General features: G+C 58.5%; 1 protein-coding gene across 10 annotated transcripts in view; it reads right to left on the reverse strand.

Annotated features, from left to right (window-relative positions):
- Positions 1 to 19,574, reverse strand: part of RFX1 (regulatory factor X1) — a 31,403-nt gene that overhangs the window by 11,716 nt on the left and 113 nt on the right. For 2 of the 10 annotated variants that reach the window (XM_027583983.1, XM_027583984.1), the window contains exons 2-9: positions 18,983 to 19,437; positions 11,468 to 11,823; positions 4,305 to 4,414; positions 3,999 to 4,082; positions 3,191 to 3,298; positions 2,104 to 2,220; positions 877 to 972; positions 106 to 489 (exon numbers count right to left, since the gene is read on the reverse strand). In XM_027583983.1, coding sequence (XP_027439784.1) covers positions 106 to 489; positions 877 to 972; positions 2,104 to 2,220; positions 3,191 to 3,298; positions 3,999 to 4,082; positions 4,305 to 4,414; positions 11,468 to 11,774 — 1,206 coding nt within the window. In that variant the 5' untranslated portion in view covers positions 11,775 to 11,823; positions 18,983 to 19,437. The remainder of the gene's footprint in view (positions 1 to 105; positions 490 to 876; positions 973 to 2,103; positions 2,221 to 3,190; positions 3,299 to 3,998; positions 4,083 to 4,304; positions 4,415 to 11,467; positions 11,824 to 18,982; positions 19,438 to 19,574) is intronic. The other 8 variants (XM_027583987.1, XM_027583986.1, XM_027583991.1 and 5 more) reach the window with 6 other exon arrangements.

Consider the following 19,574-nt stretch of genomic DNA (forward strand, 5'->3'; position numbering starts at 1 on the left):
GGGCTTGCAGGGCCTGACGGGCAGCCCGGGGCCGGGCGCGGGCCGGGGCCGGCGGATCCCGCCCCCGCCCGCCCGATGCCCCCCGCCCGTACGTCCGCCACCTACTTTGAGGGCCGTGGCGGCCGTGCCGAACACTAGCACCTGGGGGACTCTCTGGATCCTGACCCTCTGGTCGGGGCTGGCTCGGGCCGGGAGCCCGGGCAGTGGCTCGAAGACCACTTTCTGCTGCGGCAGGAGCAGGTGCGGGGGCAGCACGCCCACCAGCTCCACCCACTGCTCGGCGCCCGGCTCGTAATGGGGCGACGGCGGCTCTGGGCTGCCTAGCTGCGGGACCTCGCCGCTGCACGCGGGCGGGAGCGGCGGCGGCTCCGGGGCCAGCGCGCTCGGCCGGGGCCCGGGCGTGCGTGGCCGGGGCGGCGGCTCCGGCGGCGGCGTGGGCCGGGGCTCCTGCTGCTCTGCCTTCCTAGCGGGAAACTGACTGCCTGAGCTCTGGAGGACAAACAGAGACACTGGGGGGTCACCGGGGGCGGCCGCGGGCGGGGCGCCAGGCCTCCGCCGCCCAGCCCACCGGGTCGCTGAGCTCACCAGCAACCCGACAGGTCTCCCACCCGGTGTCTCTGGGAGGGGAGAATCCAGATCCCTCTCTTAGCAAAACCTGGGCCCTTGAACTGCCAGGTGCCCGGGGGTGGGGAAAATGGGAAGGCTCCAAGACCGAGTCTGCAGCCCACAGCCCCAGGTGGAGCCTGGAGCGGGGCTGGGGCCCTTGAGGATCCCCAGCTCCATTCCCTCCCCGCGGCCTGAAGGGCCTGCACCCCTCCCCAGCCCAGCCCGGGCCCAGTCCCAGTTTGCCCAGAGGCAGGTGGAGGAGACACGCACCTCTTGAGCCACGTGAACTGGCGGGAGCCCCTGCACTGTGAGCTGCTGCACGGGGCCGGCTTTGGGTGCCTGTGGAGTGGCTTGGACCACGGACCTCTGGGGAGGGAAAAGGCAGGTCAGACTGTGGTGACCGTGGTGCCCCTGGTGGCCCACCCATCCCCGAGTCCCCACCCCATGCCCACACGAACCCATGTAAGCGTCAGGGCAGGCTGGTGAGAAAGAGGCCACCATCCTGCAGCTTTTCCCTGCCCGCCCTTCACCGACTGCCTTTTAGGGGATTCATCGCTATGTTGACTCTGGGCACCCAGTTACTCATGTGAACAGAGGCTCATCAAAGTGAGGCCAACAGGAAGTGTCAGAACTGAAGCTGAACTTGGGTCTGAGTGAGGGAGTTCTTGCTGTCCCCCCGTACTCTCTGCATGGGTTATCCCACACCCCCACATCCATGGTGTTGCAGAGATCCTGAGATCACCCTCAGGGCACACAGTGAAGGACAGAGGCTGGGGTGGGGTGGGGGGCTGGTGGATTAGAACTCAAACCCAGGCCTGGACGGTCAGAGGGTCTGTGGTACGCAGCAGGAACATCTGTGACTCCTTCAGAGTGACATTTCTGCTTTCCTTTAGGGGAAGAGTCTATGGCTTTCATCTGGTTTTCCAAGGAGTTTGGAACCCCGCAACTTGAGTGATAACAACCAGATGGCAGACACCCCTTGCCACTTAACCTGCTCCAGCTGCCATGACTGGTAGCTCAGAGCAATAGCCTCTGCGGGTCCCCAGAATCCACCCTGTAGTCTGAGGAAGAGCCTCTGCCCCTCCCAAAGGCTGGCCATGGATTTGGAGCTTGGGCCTCCCCCTGAGCTCCTTAGGGGTAAGCCAGGACTTGGCTGTGGGGCTTCCTCCAGGCAATTGGGCCCAAAGAGGCCAGGTTGTTTCTCAGAGTTTTCAGCGCCTGTCCAGCGCCCGGTGTTAGGTGCCACCTGTGAGGACCAGATTTCATCCCGCAGTAGCCCCGACCACCCTGCCCCCAGGCTCCCAGGGCAGAAGCCTATGTCCATTATTTAGACAAGGATGCTGAGTCTGGAGTGAGGTAGAGGCGCTTGCCAAAGGCCCGGGGGGCCTGCTGAGGCTGTACCCCCATCTGCTTGGCTCCCATAGACAGTCAAGGACGCTGGAGAGGCTGCCTGGCCAGGACCCCTTGCCCCAGCCACTGCCCGCCTCGGCCTGGCACCTCTTGGGTGACGGGGACACTCTGCTGAACGCCATGGACCTGCAGCTGCTGAGGCACTGTGCCCGTGGGGGCCCCAGCCGTCTTGCTGGAGGAGCTGTTGGCCTGCACCGGCGACCGCTGCAAGGGAAGGAGACACGGGGGCGTCGTCTGGGCACCCGGGCCCTGACAAAACCCTTTTCACGAGGGCTCTCCCAAGAGCTGTTTGGGGAGGGTGGCAGGCCGCAGAGGTCTTAACCTCCTAGGCTGGTAACTGGCCAAATCCCATGAATCCAAATGCCTAGTCCCTGCCCCAATCGCACCCAGGCAAAGCTGGGGATCCGGCCCAGAGGTACTGGTAGGGGGACCCATCCTCCCCAGCGACGATGGCCTCAGCTCAGAGGTCACCCGTTGCCTCCACAATCAGAGAGCCTGCAGCCCTGAGATGAGGAGGGGTAGGTGAGGGAATCGCGACTTAACAGATGAGGTTGCTAAAGCACAGATGGGAAAGGACGTCCCAAGGCCACACAGCTGAGTGGTAGCGCCAGGCACTGACCCCAGACTGGCTACAGGTCCCTGTTGGCTCTGGGCCATGCTGTGGCACTTCATACCATTAGCTGTTTTACACATAGAAAACACTGGGCTCAGAAGGCTCCAGGGGCCTGACCAGAGACCCCCAGGAAAAATGGCTGAGCTGGGGGTCTGACCGAAAGCTCCTGATGCTGCCACCCATGCTCCCAGCCACCCATGGCCCGCTTGCCTCCAACACCCTCGTTGGTGTCGGGGGGGGGGCCAGAACCCCCCCTTGTAGTCTGAGGAAGAGCCTCTACCAGCCCTGAGCGGGGCTGGGGGGCCTCCTTTCCTTCCTGGGATACAGAGTCCTGAAGTGGAGCTGTGAGGCCCATCTCAACCTGGGGGGAAGCTACCTCCTCCTCCTGGAGCCAGCGGGGCCATGAATCAGGCAGCCAAGCCACCCAACCTGGGCTCAACATGGACTCTGGAGGAGCAAGTGGGTTTGGGGGGCAGGGACCCCTCCAAGTATACTTTGGGGGTACATGGCCAACCCGGGGAGAGAGGTACAGGGAGGGCAGCTGATGGGGCCATGACCTACCTCAGGGGGCGAGTGCACCTGCGGGGTGCCATGCACCGTCAGGGAAACCTGGCCACCCTTGCTGCCTGGGGCTGTGCTCTGCACCACCAGACGCTGCGTGGGGAGAGCCTAGAGCCGGGAGGGAAAAGGACCACAGTTGACTCACAACAGCCCGCCCGGCTTTCCCGAGCACCTGGCACCATACCAGGCGATGTCCTAGTGGACACACCTGTTAGCTCCCGGAACTGCCCCAACAGTCCCAGTACAGCCCCGACACCCCCCACTTCACAGAGGGTGACAGAGAGGCTCAGGATGGCCAAAGTCCTCGCCCGAGGTCCTGGAACCAGCAAGTGGCAGAGCGAGGGTCTGTGTCCAGGGAGCCTGGCTCCATAGGCCACGCGGAATTATGCGCCCACCCTTGGAGCCTGACAGGACTTTGCCCCGTTCTGTTGCTGAGCCCCACCACCCTGCCCACAGCCTTCTGGGGAACAGACCACCGCCACACACTCACAGTCCCTGTGCTGGCTACGGGCTCCTGGCTCCTAACTGGCATTGGGTTCTCGGCTTTGAGACAATGGGGCTGGATCTGAAAGTCACCTTCCTTACTGCAACTCCTCAGTTGTGTCTATTAAGAGAACTCAGGCAGGTGGTCCTTCCCCTATGGGCCCTGACTGCCATGGTCTCACTCGCTGGAGGCAGCAGGTGGGGAGGACCCCAGACGGAGCCTCTGTCCTTGATGCTGGTGAGGGCAGATCTGAGCAGGCCACAGGGAGTTGGTTGTGCACCCTGGGGGAGGCTGTGAGGGCTGGGCCGGGTGTGGCAGCCTTACCTGCTGGGGCACTGGGATGTTGGTGAGCTGGAGGGGTGACACGTGGCCCGGCTTGGCCTGCACGCTCGTCTGGACCAGCAGACGCTGTAGGGGCAAGGAGTAAGGACCTGAGCCACGCCAGCTTCCCCGGGGAGGCCTGGCCCAGGTGGGTGGAGGGGTGGCTGAAGTGAACAGCTTGGTAAGAACATGGGAGTAGACAGCTCTGGCAGTGGGGCAGGACGGGAGGCCAAGTTCCTGTGGCCATAGTCACTGCTGCCCCTCTCAAGTACCCTCCCAACCCGCCCCCGGGGGAGGAGTGTGTCCTACCTGCTGGGTGCCCTGCACCTGCTGAACCACCTGAGTGGGGACTCCGGTCTGGCTGGCTGTGGAGCCCGGGCTGGCCTCCGATACAGTCTCGCTGGCCCGCATAGCGCCTTCTGGAGGAGGGGTCACTGGGTCAGCTCCGCCTGCTGTTCCCCACCCCCACCCTGAGCCTGAGCCTGAGCCCACTGAGAATGGACGATGGAGCCTGAAGCGGATCCCTGACAGGGCCGGGCCTCTCCAACAATCCTGCCTGCCTCCTGGCCAGCCCTGATACTGCCCACTGGGGTGAGCCATAAGGCCCTACGATCTTTTTTTTTTTTTTTTAAAGATTTTATTTATTTATTTGAGAGAGAGAGAATGAGAGATAGCACGAGAGGGAAGAGGGTCAGAGGGAGAAGCAGACTCCCCACCGAGCAGGGAGCCCGATGCAGGACTCGATCCCAGGACTCCAGGATCATGACCTGAGCCGAAGGCAGTCGCCCAACCGGCTGAGCCACCCAGGCACCCAAGGCCCTACGATCCTTGACATGCAGAAGCAGCCCCACCCCACCCCACCTCTCCACGTCCCAAAGCCAGACCAGAAGGGGTGACTGAGGAGCAGATGCAGCAGAGGCCCGGAGGGCTGGATCCCTTTTCCCAACAGATAGGATTTGTGGAACTGGCCTCCTACCCTGGGGTCTCAGCAGCCGTAGAAGGACCAAGGTGCTGGGGCCACCTTCCTCAAGATGACTCCTGGCTTCCCAGGAATAGAAGATGGTCAGAAGAGTGACCCTAGAAGGCCTTGCCAGCCTGTGGCCAAGCACCCCCTCCCTCTCCACTGTCCCAGCTTCCCTGTCCTCAATGGGACGAGGGAGGAGGGGGCTGGGAGGGGGGCAGGCAGGTACTCACGCTGACAGGCAGCCGAGAAGAGGCAATCGTGGAACATGGTGCCCCTACCCCGCTCCTGCCCCCGTCTATCTAGGGGAACCTGCCCCACACTCCTCACTCCTTGCCCACCTCTTTGGGAACAGCAGGGTGCGCGGGCGGCTTTATACCCGCAACCTTGGGGAGCTAATCCCCCCGGTGGATGCAGAGCTCCCCGGCTGCCCTCTTGGAATAAACACTCTCCTCTGAGCAGGCACAGCCCAAGCAGGGCCTTCTCTGGGCTGGGGCCTTGCTATGAAGTCAGGAGGGAGGCTGGTACCCGGAGATGCTATCGGGCGGGCACAGGTCAAGTTTCATGCACATCTCACTGAGTGATTAACAAGGGAGCTGAGAAGGGGAGAGGCACAGAGGGCAAGTGTCCCTGAGAGATGCTGGATGGGAAGCCCCCCCACCCCAGCCAGGACACCATTCATCCTGCCCCTTCCGTGTGGCCTGGCTTGCTCCCAGCAGTTCCAGAGGCCAGGCTGGGGCTGTGGGGAGCGTATGTGTCTGCCCTTCCTCCAATGTGCTACCAGGAGCCAAGGCCCCACTGCCACCTCCTGGGGGGTCCCCTGGCAGGACAGGAGGGTGGCGGGCAAGGAGTAATAGAAGTGACTAGAGTGCTTCCAGTGCCCCAGGTGCTGTGCTAGGGTCTTCCTGCGTAGCTGGAGACAGAAGGAACTTTTATTACCCCCGTTATCGGATAAGGCAAGAGACGGGGAGAGAGGAAGTGACCTGCCCAGCTGGGAACTGACAAGCCAGGATGCTGGCCCATTATCTGTGCCCACATAAACCTCACATTGTGCATGGAATCTAGAGCTTCAGGTCATGCTTGGGCTGACACCCCAAGGGCAGCGGTGAACAGTAAGGTAGGGGTCTGTGGGAACACCATAAGGACCAGAGCATCCTCAGCCTCCAAAGTGAGGAGCTGGGCCTCAGCTACTCAGGGGGGACACAGGGAGAGGGGCCTGGCCAGGGCAGAAGGGCAGCCCCAGGTAGATGCAAGAATCTCAGGGACCAAGTCCGGGGCAGAGCTCATGAATGTGTTATGTATTGGGTGTAGGGGGAGTGGTGGCCAGATGTGGGAGGTGGTGCTGGGGGAAGCCTCCCATTGGCCACATGTGGGACAGGCATTGGAACAACCTCAGGCCTACTTGGCCAGCTGCCTCTGCAGCCAATTCCAAGAGACACCATTTCCTACATTTGGCTAGAATCTTCCCTTGCACCCACTTAGGCTTCTGTGAGCAGTGAGGGAGGTAGCCCTCACTGAGATGGGCCCCTGGGGAGAAACCTGAGAAAGCCCCAAGTCACGTGAGGGGCCCCAGCACACCTGGGTGTCCGTGGGACACGGGGAGCCAGGCCCAGCCCAAGGAATGGCACCCAACTGAGGCGGCCTCGGACAGGTTTGGCCTAGTTCAGGGTGGGCAGTGAGTGGGGGGCTGGCCCCAGCTACCTCCTAGGCCCAGAGGCTCGGATAAAAACACCAAGGCTGATCCTTCTGTCAGCGGGACACTTAGCATTTGGGAGGCCTAGGGACCTGCTGAGATCAGGGATCTGCCTGGGATGGGGAAGCCCCAGGAAACAGTCTGGGATGGCCCTCAAGGCCGGGATCCCCACATCTGCCAGGCATGCCGGGCTGTACCATGAGGATAAGCAGGTGAGATTCCAGAGTCTACTGTCTGGATGAGAGGCTTCCTGTGTGTGTCCCTGTCTGCCCGTGTCTTGCCCTTGCTCTGTGTGTGTGTGTGTGTGTATGTGTGTGCGTGTTGGGGGTTGGGGTATGAAGTCTGCAAGCCTCTGCATCTGTCTGTCTGCCTTCTCCATGCTGGGCATGTGCATGAGACCAGGGAGGGCCCCACAGTCTCAAGTCTGTAGTCAGGAAGTGGCAGCTGATTTCCTGTCCCTCAATCTGATGAGCATCTCTTCCTCCCTGGGCCCTGCACTTCCCCACTGAGACCCGCTCACATCTCCAATGCCGTGAGCTGTGAGGGGGGAGGCTGAGAGAAGCCCGAGAGGCTTGATTACGAGCTGGGACCCTACTCCTCACGGACGACAGGTGGGGCAGTCTGGCTCCCTCCCTCCTGATCCTTTGTCCCTGGAGGTGACTTCAGGCTGGGGCTCCTGAGGGGGGCCTGTGGGTCCCGGGTCCCTTGTCTCTTCTGACCTTGGTCTCCCCATCTGTGCTTGGAGATGCTGACAAACAGCCCCCCGTCTATCTCATGGACACAAGTCTTGCGGGACTCGCAAAGACTCCAAGTGTGAGAGAAGTAGGGAAGGAAGGCTGGCCGCAGACGCTCCTTCAGCCCAGCCCTGTCGGCTGCGGGCAGGCTTGGTTTCACCTTCCTGGGGGCGGCTGCCAGGACCCACAGTGCCCTCCTTCCACCTCGAGTTTCGGGCGAGAGGCTGGCAGCCTGTGAGGACAGGGACTTCCGGATCTAGAGGGCTGTTCCTGAGCAGGGAAACTTGAGCTGCCTTCCCATCACCTCCACAGACACCTCAGGGCAGAGCCCACGAGGACCGGGCTGGACGAGCTGCCTGTGGTGTCGTTCTCAGCTGGCTTCTAGCCTGGGCTCCAAGTTGGGTCCACCCCCCACCCCCCACCCCCGGCTCCTCCCTGCGTCTCCCTGGCTCCCTGGTCAGCTCGGATTGCTCTGGCTCTGGAGGAGCCCCAGGCGCCTTGCCGCAGCCTTTACTGGTGTCAGGTATCTCCCCTTACCCCCGCCACGCCTGGGACGGGCTCAAGTGGCCCAAAGGCCACCCTTAGATGAAAAGGGACACTAACCCAGGAGAGGGTCATGGAGAAGTGCTGGGAAATCACGGCAAGGGGGTGGGGGGAGGGGTCAACGGGGCAGCAAGTGGAGTGACAAGGTGCAGCCAACCTCCTCTTCCTCAGAACAGATCGAGTAAGCCTCACCCAGTCACCCTCCGGCGGACAGCCTCACTGCCATAAGAACAGGGAGCAGCAGGGAAAAGAAAGTCGCCAGGACCCCTGTGGAAGACCATCAAGGTGCCACGAGACCAAAGAAGGAATCCGAGGAGTCACACCAGCAGGCCATTCACTGCAGCCCACCCCCACAGAGCGGCCCCCCAGTGCAATGGGGGATCGGGGCGGGGGGGCGGGGGGGCAAAGGCCTTGGCCTCTAAGCCGGGGACTGCCTGGGCATGCACCAGGAAGAGCTGGAGAGGCTGAGGGGGAGCGAGGAATGTGCCAGGAGTTGGGGTGCTCTGGGGCCTGGAGCCATGGGCCTTTTCCAGACCCTTGCCCTGAGGACCCCGGACCCCCCAAAGCAGCCAAAGCCAGCACCCAGGAGGTCGAGGGCCAATCGGATGCCCTGTAGGCTGGCCAAAGTCCTCTAGCGGTGCAGGCGAGGCCCCCCACCCGCTCCTAGCTGCCCGGGGCCGACAGACTGGGAGGGCTGCGATGGGTCAGGCCAGCCTTCGCATGGGTGCTCATGCCACAGAGACTCAGTGGACAGAGCCCTGCCCTCAGGGACAAGGGGATGGACATCACTGCCCTCGTCATCACTTCAGGTGATAATGAGTGTTAAGAAGAAAAACAAAGCAAAGTGAGGACACAGGAATGAGCAGCGGAGGTGGGGAGGTGTGGGCCTCAGGGAGGTAGCACTGAACCGACACCGGACCACAAGGGACAAGCCACCAGGAGGTCTGGGACAGCAGTGCTCCAGGCAGAGGGCACTGCAAGTGCAAAGACCTGCAGGCCAGACTGAGCCTTGTGGGTTTTTGGAGCTGCGGGAAGGCCAGTAGGGGTGGAGCAGGTGTGGGAGGGGGCGGGGGGTGGGCAGGTGGGGCCAGGAGGCTGGCAGGCCTTCCAGACCAGAGTTGGGAGGCCAGGAAATTGTCAGCAGGGGGGATACAGGAAGTGTGGAGTTTTTAAAGCCCTTCCCTTGTGGGAGGGGCCACAGGGGGCCAGCTCTCCTCAGATGAGAAAGCCAAGGTCAGGGCTTCTCAGAGAGTGTCCCCAGGGCCACCTGCCTCAGAATCTTCTGGGTCGAACTGGGTTGTGATGGGCTCCCTCTTGGTCGCTGCGGGGGTGGACTGTGACCAGCGAGGGCAGAGGCTGGACCAGGGTAGGGGCCGTGGAGGTGGGAGAGGCGGTGCGTTCTGGCAGCACTTGGGAGATGGAGCCAAGAGGTCTTGCTCAAGAAGGGGGAGGACAGGAATCCATGCTGACCCAGGACTGGGGTGGTATTTATTAGGATGAAGAAGTCTCAAAAGAGGGTGGCCCGGATGAGGGGAAAAATTCAGGGTTCCATGTGGCCATGCTGGCTTGAGAGGACCATTCAATCCTGAGCGGATGGGTCACAGGTGGCTGGGGTTCAGGGCAAAGACCACAATGCGGGCATGTTGTTAGCACCAAGGGGGCAGGGAAAGCTGAGATAGTGGACTAGGCCACCATGAAGGGAGATGAGGAGGAAGCAGCAAAGGGGGCGGAGAAGGGAGGCAGGGAAGTGGGTAGAGACCGGGGCAGGGGGCGGTTCTGGGAGGAAGGGGACCAGTGTGTCAGGTGCTTCCCAGGGCCGGAGGAAGAGGAGTACCAAGAGTGACCAGCAGACGGACAAGATGGGGGCTGTGGGTGACTCCAACTGGGGCGCTGGGTGAGGGGAAGGCAGAGGCAACAGAGGAGAGAGCACCAGTTAAGGAAGGGAGGGTGAATCCTTCAAGGAATTCTGACTTAAAAGGAAGTGAAGACGTGGGCAGCAGCTGAAGGGGTACAGGAACTGGGGTTTTTGATTAAATCGGGAACCGTTTCATCTCTGCAGGCTGGTGGGAAAGATTTGTAAGAGAGGGACCAAGCGATGAGGCCCTGGAGCGGATGGCCTGGGATTCGCAGCGCCGGTGGCTGCAGACAACCCTGGGAGCTGGGAGACTGGCTCGGGGGAGATGGGGTCCTTCTTGATATGTGGAGTCACCTGTCCCCAGTGAGGTAGGCAGCGGGGTCAGGGGTAAGGAGGGCAGAATGAGACAAGATGATGGAGGTGGGGGGGGGGGTTCTTGTTGGGGGGGGGCCATGCTGGTGAGAAAACCCAGCAGGATAACTGGGCAGTGCTGGGAACCCGCCGGAGATTTGTGGCCTGCGGACCCTGGCTACGTCCATGGCTGGTGTTCTCAGTGTGGCTCTCACGTGACATCCCTCCAGACCAGTCCCTGTGGTAAAGCGTCACCACCCTGAGCCCTCTCTGGGGACCCCCACACTGCCAGGAGCCTAAAGGATGCTGCTCAGGGCCCCGGCTACACCTGTTCTGGTCCCATGGGGCCATGTCAGTTACCACGTGTCACTCTATATTGTCCCATCTTCCTAAACCCAGTCTTGACCTGCCTCTTCCACAGCCTCCCAAGATGCCTTTATGATTCCCATCCCTTCCTTCTTTTCCACTCTGGAAAGATCGGGCGGGGGGAGGGAGGGACTCACCACATCCTCCCTCCTCCACTGAGCACACTGGAAACCACGAATGATGCCCAGTCCTGGTCTGAGCTCCACCTTCCCAGGGGAATGACGACCTGTCCTGACCCTCTGCTCAGCCCGTCTCCATCCCGGAGGGAACTGGGGCATGGGGGAAGATGGTCTAGGCAAGAAGCACGGGTGCCACGACCTGAGCCCCTTGGTCACTTTCTCCACGGCCATAAGGGTAGACCACAGTGAGAAACAGGGGTCCTTGGCCACATGATCATGAAATTGCCCAACCAACGGCCTCCCTCAGCCCCTGGGTCCTGCCAGAACCGAAAAGGTCGCACCTCCGGGGAGGCCTCCCAGCTGACCTCCCTGAAATGCCTCCGTGAACACCTCGCATGTATCCCCCGAGCTCACGAAGCTGTTACCAGCCCCCTGTGGATGAGGAAACAGGCTGAACTGGTGAGAAACGAGGCCAGGCCAGGAGTGCAGCGGCGGGGTGCTCACCCTCCATCTCCAAGAGATGTTTGCAAACCTTAAGTCCACCACCCAGTCCTTTCCTCAAATGGCAGTTGACTTGGGGACAGAGACAGAAACAGCCCTATGAGGTGCCCTGGTGGGAAGGAGTTTAGGGGGACAGAAGCCTCATCGCCTGGCCTGACAACTCCTTCCCCAGAAACACCCCCCCAAGTCCCACCGGGGAACCCCAGCAAGTTTGAAAGCTGCCGTGCTGGTGACAGGGACAGGCACAGCATCACGTCACTGTGCCCCCCCCATCCAGGATGCCGGGCTCCCCAAACTCCTCTCCGAGTTGTTCACGGGGCACCCTAGCTGCGGGTGCATGTCCACTTACCGGAGACAGTGACCACGATGTACTGCTGGGACGCCGGGGACGGCGTGGGAGCGCCGGCCGGCTGCGAGGGCGTGGGGGTGGCCGGGAGCTCCGTCACGTACTGCTTCTGGCCGCCTGGGGGCTGTGCCTGGGGCTGCGGGCTCTGCAACTCAGTGACATATTGGGGCTGGGGGGTAGCAGCGGTGGCGGGCGGCTGCGGGGGCTGGGGCGCCGCGGGGGGCGGCGGCGGTGGCTGGGACGGGGCCTGTGGTGGCTGGGATGGTTGCGGGGCTGCCTGTAGCTCAGTAACATACGCTGGTGTTGCCATGCCAACAGTGGGGAAAATGATAATAAATAAGGCTTTTTTTTTTTCCTTCCTTGGGAAGAAGAAGAGGAGGAGGGAAACAGAAAAAAAAAAAAAAAAAAGAAGAAGGAAAAACAAGAATTAATCTACAAGCAGAGGAAACCAGGGACAGTTCCTGGCTCCCTAGAGACACGTTTAGGTTCCTCACTAACTTAATTAAATCCGGAGGCTGGTGGCCAGATACAACCAACCCATCACTGCAGGGGAACTGGGTATGAACTGAGGCTGGTCTACGCCACTCCCTTTCACCCCTGCTCAGGACTTCTGCCTTCTCCCTTCCCAGCCCCTGGTGCCTGGGGGACCCCTGCGTCAAAGGCGGGGGTCGGGGAGGAGGGGGTCAAATGGTGCATTTCTCTGAGGGTTCCTGAAAGCTGGGCACTGTGCTGAGTGCTTTCTCTACATTATTTCATTTTAAACTTTGCAACAACCGTGTCTGGGTTTGAGTTTGCTCTGCCAGATGAGGAGCTGAGGCTCAGAGAGGTTGAGGAGCTCGGCCCAGGCCACACAGCAGGCTGAGGCTGAATCCTGGGCATTCTGAGCACTTGAGTAGTTGGCTAACTGCTGGAAGGTAAAGTCTGGGGAAAGCTGTCTCCAGGCCAGCCTGTCCCAGTTCCTTACGCCTGCTATCTGGGCTGGGAGTCTTGGCTGAGGATCATTCCCAGTGGGGTGCCAGAAAGGGAAAGGTGTTTGAGTCCAAAAAGCCCTTAGAGCAGCTTGTGGCCTCAGGGGTTTTCAGGCCTGAACGGACCATAATGGGTTACAACACCAGATGGGAGCTCATCACAGGAAGAGTGCCCTTCTGAGTCCAGGGGCCCTGGGCTGAGAGCAGGCCCTGGCCACAGGGCAGGCTCAGCAGTCACTGCTGACCTCAGAATGGGGCCGGCCCAACCAGGCAGGGGCAGCTTTTCCAACTGCTCAAGGGTCATGTTCCCTCTCCCAGGTACTGGGCTAGTACCGTCCCTCTTGCTGAGCTCTGTCCCTTCTAGCTCACCGCCCCCCTCCCCGTGCTAAGCGCCACCCTCCCTCTCACCCAGCCCCGCCTCATCAGAAGATGAGCAAATGGTTTCCCCGCTGCCCACACTAATGGGTGCCATCCCCAACTCCTGAGCATCTGAGGACGAGGGAAGAAACACTAGAGTGGTGAAGAGGCGGAGCTCCAGCCCCCATACCTTGGGGGCCCCTGCCTGGCCCAGGGAAGTATTTGAGTTGGACAGGCCTGCCTGCGGTCGGTCGCCTGTGACACGCGTGGGCACTCCAGGCCACTGAACCAGAGGCTCTTCTGCACTAATCCTGGAGCACCTGTGTGCCATCGTGCACCAGCAGGCGGCCCTCCAGCCACTGGTGACCAAGAGTGGGATTTGCAAGGGGAAGGGGGGTGGGAGAAGCAACTGCTGCTGGTTGACCAGAAGCCCCAGGAGCCTCTGCTGTGCTCACTTCTGCCTAGCAGCCCCATGAGGGAGGAGCCACCACGGCCATCTCACAGATGAGCAAAACCACGTGAAGGGTGCCCAGCAACTGGTAAGAAGAAGATCTGAACCCAGGTCTCTCTGACCTCCGGATGTATGCTCTTAGCCCCCAGCCCTACTCAGGGAGCCAGGCACGGGGCTCGTTTATTTCTCATACTCAGTAGATAGCATCTTCCCTGTTTTTCAGACCAGGAGACCTGAGCCCTACCCACAGAGATTAAACACCTGCCACACACAAGAAAAAGTCACTTTCCCCCAGCCCCTGCCCTCCCAAACTCCCTCCTGCCAGCATCAGAGGGGCTGTCTTCCAGGGGCTCCTCACACCACTGGGTCCACACTCTGGCCCAGCGTAGGAGCTGGGGTCACCGCAGCTGACTGGTGTCCATCTGCCTGGTGTCAGGCCCACCTCAACATGAACCCTGACCTGTCTCTTCATTCACAGACACGTTACTGACCTTCCTCTGGGCCTCAGTTTCCCCATCTGTACTGGGGATGATGAGGACACCAATTCATAGGGCTGTCATAAGGATCCGACAAGACAAGCCCAGCACCCAGTAAGCGCGGAGATGTGGAAGCCTCTATTATCTTGTCACTGAACAAATACCCGTGCCAGGTGGAGATGGAGAAGGGTGGGGGGAGGAGAGACACACACATTCCTCAGGCTCTTAGAAGGAGGTGCCCAGGGGGAATCCAACTCTGGTGTTCATCAGCATCATCTGCGGAGCTAGTTAAATGCAGGTTCCTGGGCACCACTGCCCAGGGAGTCTGGGATGGCCCCAGAGTCTGCCGTTTGAGCTAACTTCCTTCAGGATGATTCTGAGCCCATTGGCCCTGGGAGAACTCTCTGAGAAACCCTGGCCTGGGCTTTCTGGGCCCTAGCAGAGCTTGCTCCTATGGTACCTCCCACAAGGAAAGGGCTTTTTTTTTTTTTTTTTTAAGATTTTATTTATTTATTTGACAGAGACAGACACAGTGAGAGAGGGAACACAGGCAGGGGGAGAGGGAGAAGCAGGCTTCCTGCTGAGCAGAGAGCCCGACGTGGGGCTCGATCCCAGGACCCTGGGATCATGACCTGAGCCAAAGGCAGGCGCTTAACAACTGAGCTACACAGGCGCCCCAGGAAAGGGCTTTAAAAGCTCCACACTTGCAGGGTGCTTTCTCCTTGAGGTGCAAAGCCCACGGGCCCCATTCCTTCCACTCAGCGGCAGGGGAAGGAGGTGACAGCGAAGGCTGAAAGGCCAAACTTGAAAAGGTGAAGGTTAGATTAATGAAACAGTTAAACCCACTTCTCTATTGGAGGCCTTCTCAGCACTGTCATTGTCAATCTCTAGGAAGGGCAATACAGGATACCAAGTGTCCCACAATTATTCGTCGACCAGGGAGCCCTTTTCTTTCCATTTGTGGATGACTAGGGCAAGCAGAGCTCTGCAGGGTGCTCTCTAGAGAGAAATAAGTCACAAATATAAACAGCATGAGATCCCTTCCTTTACAGAACAGGGCACACGAAACAAGGGAATCGCTCAGCAAATCTATTCCTTGGCAATGAAACTGCCAAGAAAAGCAAACCAGTGGCTGCACCTAACTTCAAAGCCAACAGCTGTTTTTGGAGAATGTTTGAATCAATTACTTTAGGTCAGGGGCCGACAAACTTCTGTAAAGGGCCACGGCCAACATTTTTGGCTTTGAGGGCAGACAGCCTCTGTTGCAACTACTCAATTCTGCCACTGCAGTGTGACAGCAGCCATAGATAATATTTAAACAACCGAGCGTGGCTATGTGCTAATAAAAACTTTATTTGTAGATACCGAGATTTGAATTTCATATAGTATCACATGTCCTGACATTTTATTCGGGCCACAAAATTTTCTTCTTGTAATTTCTTCCCCAATCATTTAAAAGCATAAAAAATCATGCAAATTCACAGGCCATGCAAAACCAGGTGGTAGCCATAGTTTGCTCACTTCTGGTTTGGATTCCAGATTCTCTAACCAAATGGTTTATGTCTTGGGAAGGCCCTCCTAAGAAAATGGAGAGAAAACTCCCTTTCCTCATCTGTAGAATGGCTTTGATGAGGAACTTGCTGGGAATAGGGAAAATTCATATAAGGATATGGGTTTCCTTCATCTTCTATATCCAGTTAGTTTTTAAGACTTCTCAATGATTCCTTCAAAATAGATCCTAAGGAGGTATTACACTTCTCTCCACCTTTATCAACACCCTTCTACTCTGAGATCTCATCTCTTGCCTGGACCCCTGCAACACCCTCATTACTGGCTCCTAGCTCCACTCTTGCCTCGATAGTTCTTAAGATCCTTTGAGGGCGCCTAGGTGGCTCAGTCGGTTGAGCATCTGCTTTTGGTTCAGGTCATGAACCCAGGGTCCTGGGATTGAGCCCCATGCTGGGCTCCCTGCCTAGCAGGGAGTCTGCTTCTCCCTCTATCCCTCCCCCCCTGCTTGTGCTCCTGCTCTCTCTCTCTCAAATAAATAAATAAAATCTTAAAAAAAAAAAGTAAGATCCTTTGAAAGCACAAATCCTATCTTGTCACCCCTCTATTCAGAGGACTCCATGGCTCTTATCACAGAGACGAAATAAAATCCAGAGCCCTTCCCAAGCATTATGGGGACTTGAGGTCTTTCCTATCTCACTTTGAATGTTCTAGTCAAACTGGCTCTTGCTCCTAGAATGCTCCAGGCCTCCTCCTGCCTCAGGACCTTTGCACCAGACTCTTCCACCTGAATGACATGTTCTCCTCACCTCTAGCCCCATTCTCCACTGCTGGCTGCTTCTTATCATTCAGATCTCAGCTTATATGTCACCTTCTTGGGTCTCAAGTGTGCTCTCCTCCCCCAACCCCAAGCACTCTGAAGCACATACTCCTGTTTTGTTTTCTTCCCGGCCCTGTATTTCCTTGTCTGTTTATTTTCTTATTCATAGTTCCCTTTCCCACCATGACCAGAAATGTAAGCTCCCCAAGAGCAGAGACCCGGCCTGCCTTGCCCACCTCTGCATCTCCAGCTCTGAAAATGGGCACACGGTACGGCCTGCCTTGCCCACCACCGTACCTCCAGCTCCCTAGACGGGCACATAGTACGGGCTCAACTTTTACTGTCAAATACGTGTCCACACGCCAGGAGCACACTACTAGTGAGTGTCAAAGGCCAGTTTGAGTCTACCAATTGTGAACAAGTTCCTGCCTCCTGCCTCTGCCAGCAGCAGGCTTATGGCAGCAGGGGTGGGCGATGCCCCCTGGTCCAGAATGGGCTCCGCAGCCCAAGAAGAGTACTAGGCACTGTGCAGTTGCTATCTGCAGGCTTCGTCCCTGGGGGAGTCCGCCTGGCCCATCCCCGAGCTATTGAGATGTGTATGGGGAGGGAAAGGCAAGGACTTCAGCTCCAGAGACACCATTCCCACGACACCCACACCCCTGGCTCACCCAGCTGCCTCCTGGAAGCCTTGGGGCTGAGTCTGGGCCCAGGCCCAGGAGAATTTTTCTTTTTGGCTACTCTCCTAAAGCGGCAGAAAGGCTATTCAGGAGCAAGGGGAATGGCACTTTCTCACTAGAAACTGGAGTCCTGGTATCCAGCTTCCTGGGATCTCTGTCATCTCTGTCATCAGCCCACAGAGCCCAGCAAGTGAGTCAACCTTTAAAGCCACTAGGCTCTCGCCCAATTCAAAATGATAAAAATAAATGCAAACGGTGTAATTCAGAGGGCTGAGCAGGAAGGGCCAATCATGAGAATAACAGTGGCAGCTAACAGAGTTTGAGCAATTACTAGGTATCTGATGCTCAACATGTATTCTTTTACAGGATCCATAACACAGCAATATGAGCTTAAAATTATTACCAATGATCACTGCCCCTAGCTTAAGGGAAACTGAGGTCCAGAGGAGTAAAGTAACACATCCACAAGCACACAGCTAGAAAACAGGTGATTGTTTCCAAAAGCAAACCAAACCCTCGTCAAAATAGCCCTCTGGGCTTGGGCCCTTCAAATATAAAAGTTATGGCGGGGGAGAGGCAGTTAACAAGACTAGATGATCAGTAACATCACCTTCTGCTCAAAGTTTGCCTTTCCAACAGGTGGTAATGACCATTCAGGCAGACTTGGTATTTCCAGAGTTGTACTGAAAACTAATCTCCGCCCTCCCTAACTTTCAAAGGGGTCCTGCCACCTCTCAAAGAGGACCGGGTCTAGAAAAAGTCCCTGGAGAAGTGAGACCCACCCCCCCAACTTTATCTCAAATTCTTGAGAGAAAGCTTTAGGAGAGCCTGAAACAATCGTTCTTGAAGTTTATTGATTTTAAAAGAAAACGGCTGCAATTTGCACACCACCACTCTGCTCTGCTGATGCCAAGCTCCAAAGCAAGACAGAGAATAAACAAAGTGGACTTGGCCCAGCTGGCTGCTTGAAAAAAATAAATTCTTTCCCAAGTTGGCAGATCTTGTTGCCCCGCAAAGCAGACGCTCAGATTTTCCTGTAACAAACATGGAGCACTTCCCTTTCCTTCTGATCTTGATGGCCCGCTCCTGACCATGTGGCTCTGGAGGCTGGTAACTCCTCAGTGACATGTGACCCAGTTGACACCAACTTGACTGACACAAAAACATGTCTCTGGCCAAGAGAAGCAGCTTAAGAAATCTAAGAAACTTCCTCGGGCGCCATTTGCTTCCCATTCCCAGAAAGGGAGACTGTGATGAGTAGAATGGTTAGAAATCATCCCAGCTTCAGAAACAAGTCCTCTGCCCAGGGACAACACCAGATCTAAGAGAGCAGCCCACAGAGAAGCAATCAAGTTTCTGTTCTGTCTCAGTCACCCGAGATCACTCCTCCCTGCCATGGGCTCTGATTTCTGCACACCAAATCCTCTCGGCTAAAGCCATATTCCTAGCCCACAGCTTCTCCATGAAACTTTGTCTTCCCTTGCCTTCTCTCAGAGAAAATAAGGTAGATTTAGCAGCAAACAGCAGTGTTGAAATCAAGATTAGTTAACTGTTTTATCAAACCGCATTCAAAAACAGCACATGGGGTAGTTCAAAGATGAGCCCTAGAGAAAGCTCGAAGATGAGCCCTAGAGAAATTCCTGAAAGGAGTCAGGAGTCCCTGAAATGCAGAAAAGGAACGACAGCAGGGATTCTCCCCCACTTTACAGGATGGAAAACTGAGGCCTGATATGTGGCAGACAGTGTGTACTGGGAATGACTGGGAGCGGGGGCTTCGAAAGCGACGCAGCACAGGGGGCCTCCCATCCCTTTGGGATGCCGTAAAGCCCAGGCGGCAGCTGCCCCACCCGGTTCCTCCCCGGCACCCCCCGCCGCCCGCCGGCCCCGCCCACACCTTAGGACCTGGCCCCGCCCACTCACCTCGGCCCCGCCTCGCCCCTCCCTCGCTCCTATTGGCCCAGCCTCCCCAGGCCCGCCTCTTCGTACCTCCCAACATATAAAAGCCCCCCGCCCCGTCCGGCCGACCTCCACTCGCCGCCGGCCCGCTAGCGCCCGCCCCTCGCAGGGGCTGGGCCCCGGACCCCAGGGGCGGGTGGTGTCGCCCCAGCCGGGCCCCGGCCCCCTCCCCCACGGCCCCGACAGTCGCCGCCGCCATTTTGACCGCCCGCCCCTTCCCCCCGGACTATGATTACAGCGACAGCCGCCGCCCCGGCCCCGCCGCCCTCCCTGGCCCGGCCCGCCACCCCGGGGCCGCCCCGGTTACCTCGGCTTCTTCCTACTTCTGTCCGCAGAAGGGCTTTCCAGAGGTCTCGGAGGCGACGTTGGGAGGGGGACGGAACGTGCCGGGGTCCCCGGGCCGGGCAGGGTGGGGGTGGGGGTGGGGGTCGGCCGGGCGGTTGTTGTTGTTGACTCGCGTTGCCGGGTTGCTTGGTCGCCACGACTACCGTGGCTATGGCGCCTCCGTTTCCCTCACCGGGGCAACTGTTGCTACCCACCCTACATACGTCACGAGCGGGGGCGGAGTCCTGGGTGATTGGCGGCGCCAAGAGAAGTGATTGGACGGCGGTAGGTCCTGCTCCTAAGCTATTGGCCCCAAGTCACGCTTTTCAACACCCTCTCGACTTCTCGGCGCTCTGATTCATCGGTGTGCATGTCCATCAAAGGAAACTGAACCCTCAAAGGCAGGAGAACCCGTCACTCCCGCAAGGAAGCGGTGGCCTAAGAATAAAGGGGTGGGGTCTGTGAGGTTGGGATTGGTTTGCGGCTGTAAAACCTGCCTTACGGTTCCGCTAAAGGGACGTCGATCTATTCCAAAGGTTTGCCGCGCTCTCTAGCTGGGAACCGTGCGCATGCGC

This window comes from Zalophus californianus, chromosome 1 (genome assembly GCF_009762305.2).
Source record: "Zalophus californianus isolate mZalCal1 chromosome 1, mZalCal1.pri.v2, whole genome shotgun sequence".
Lineage (NCBI taxonomy): Eukaryota > Metazoa > Chordata > Mammalia > Carnivora > Otariidae > Zalophus > Zalophus californianus.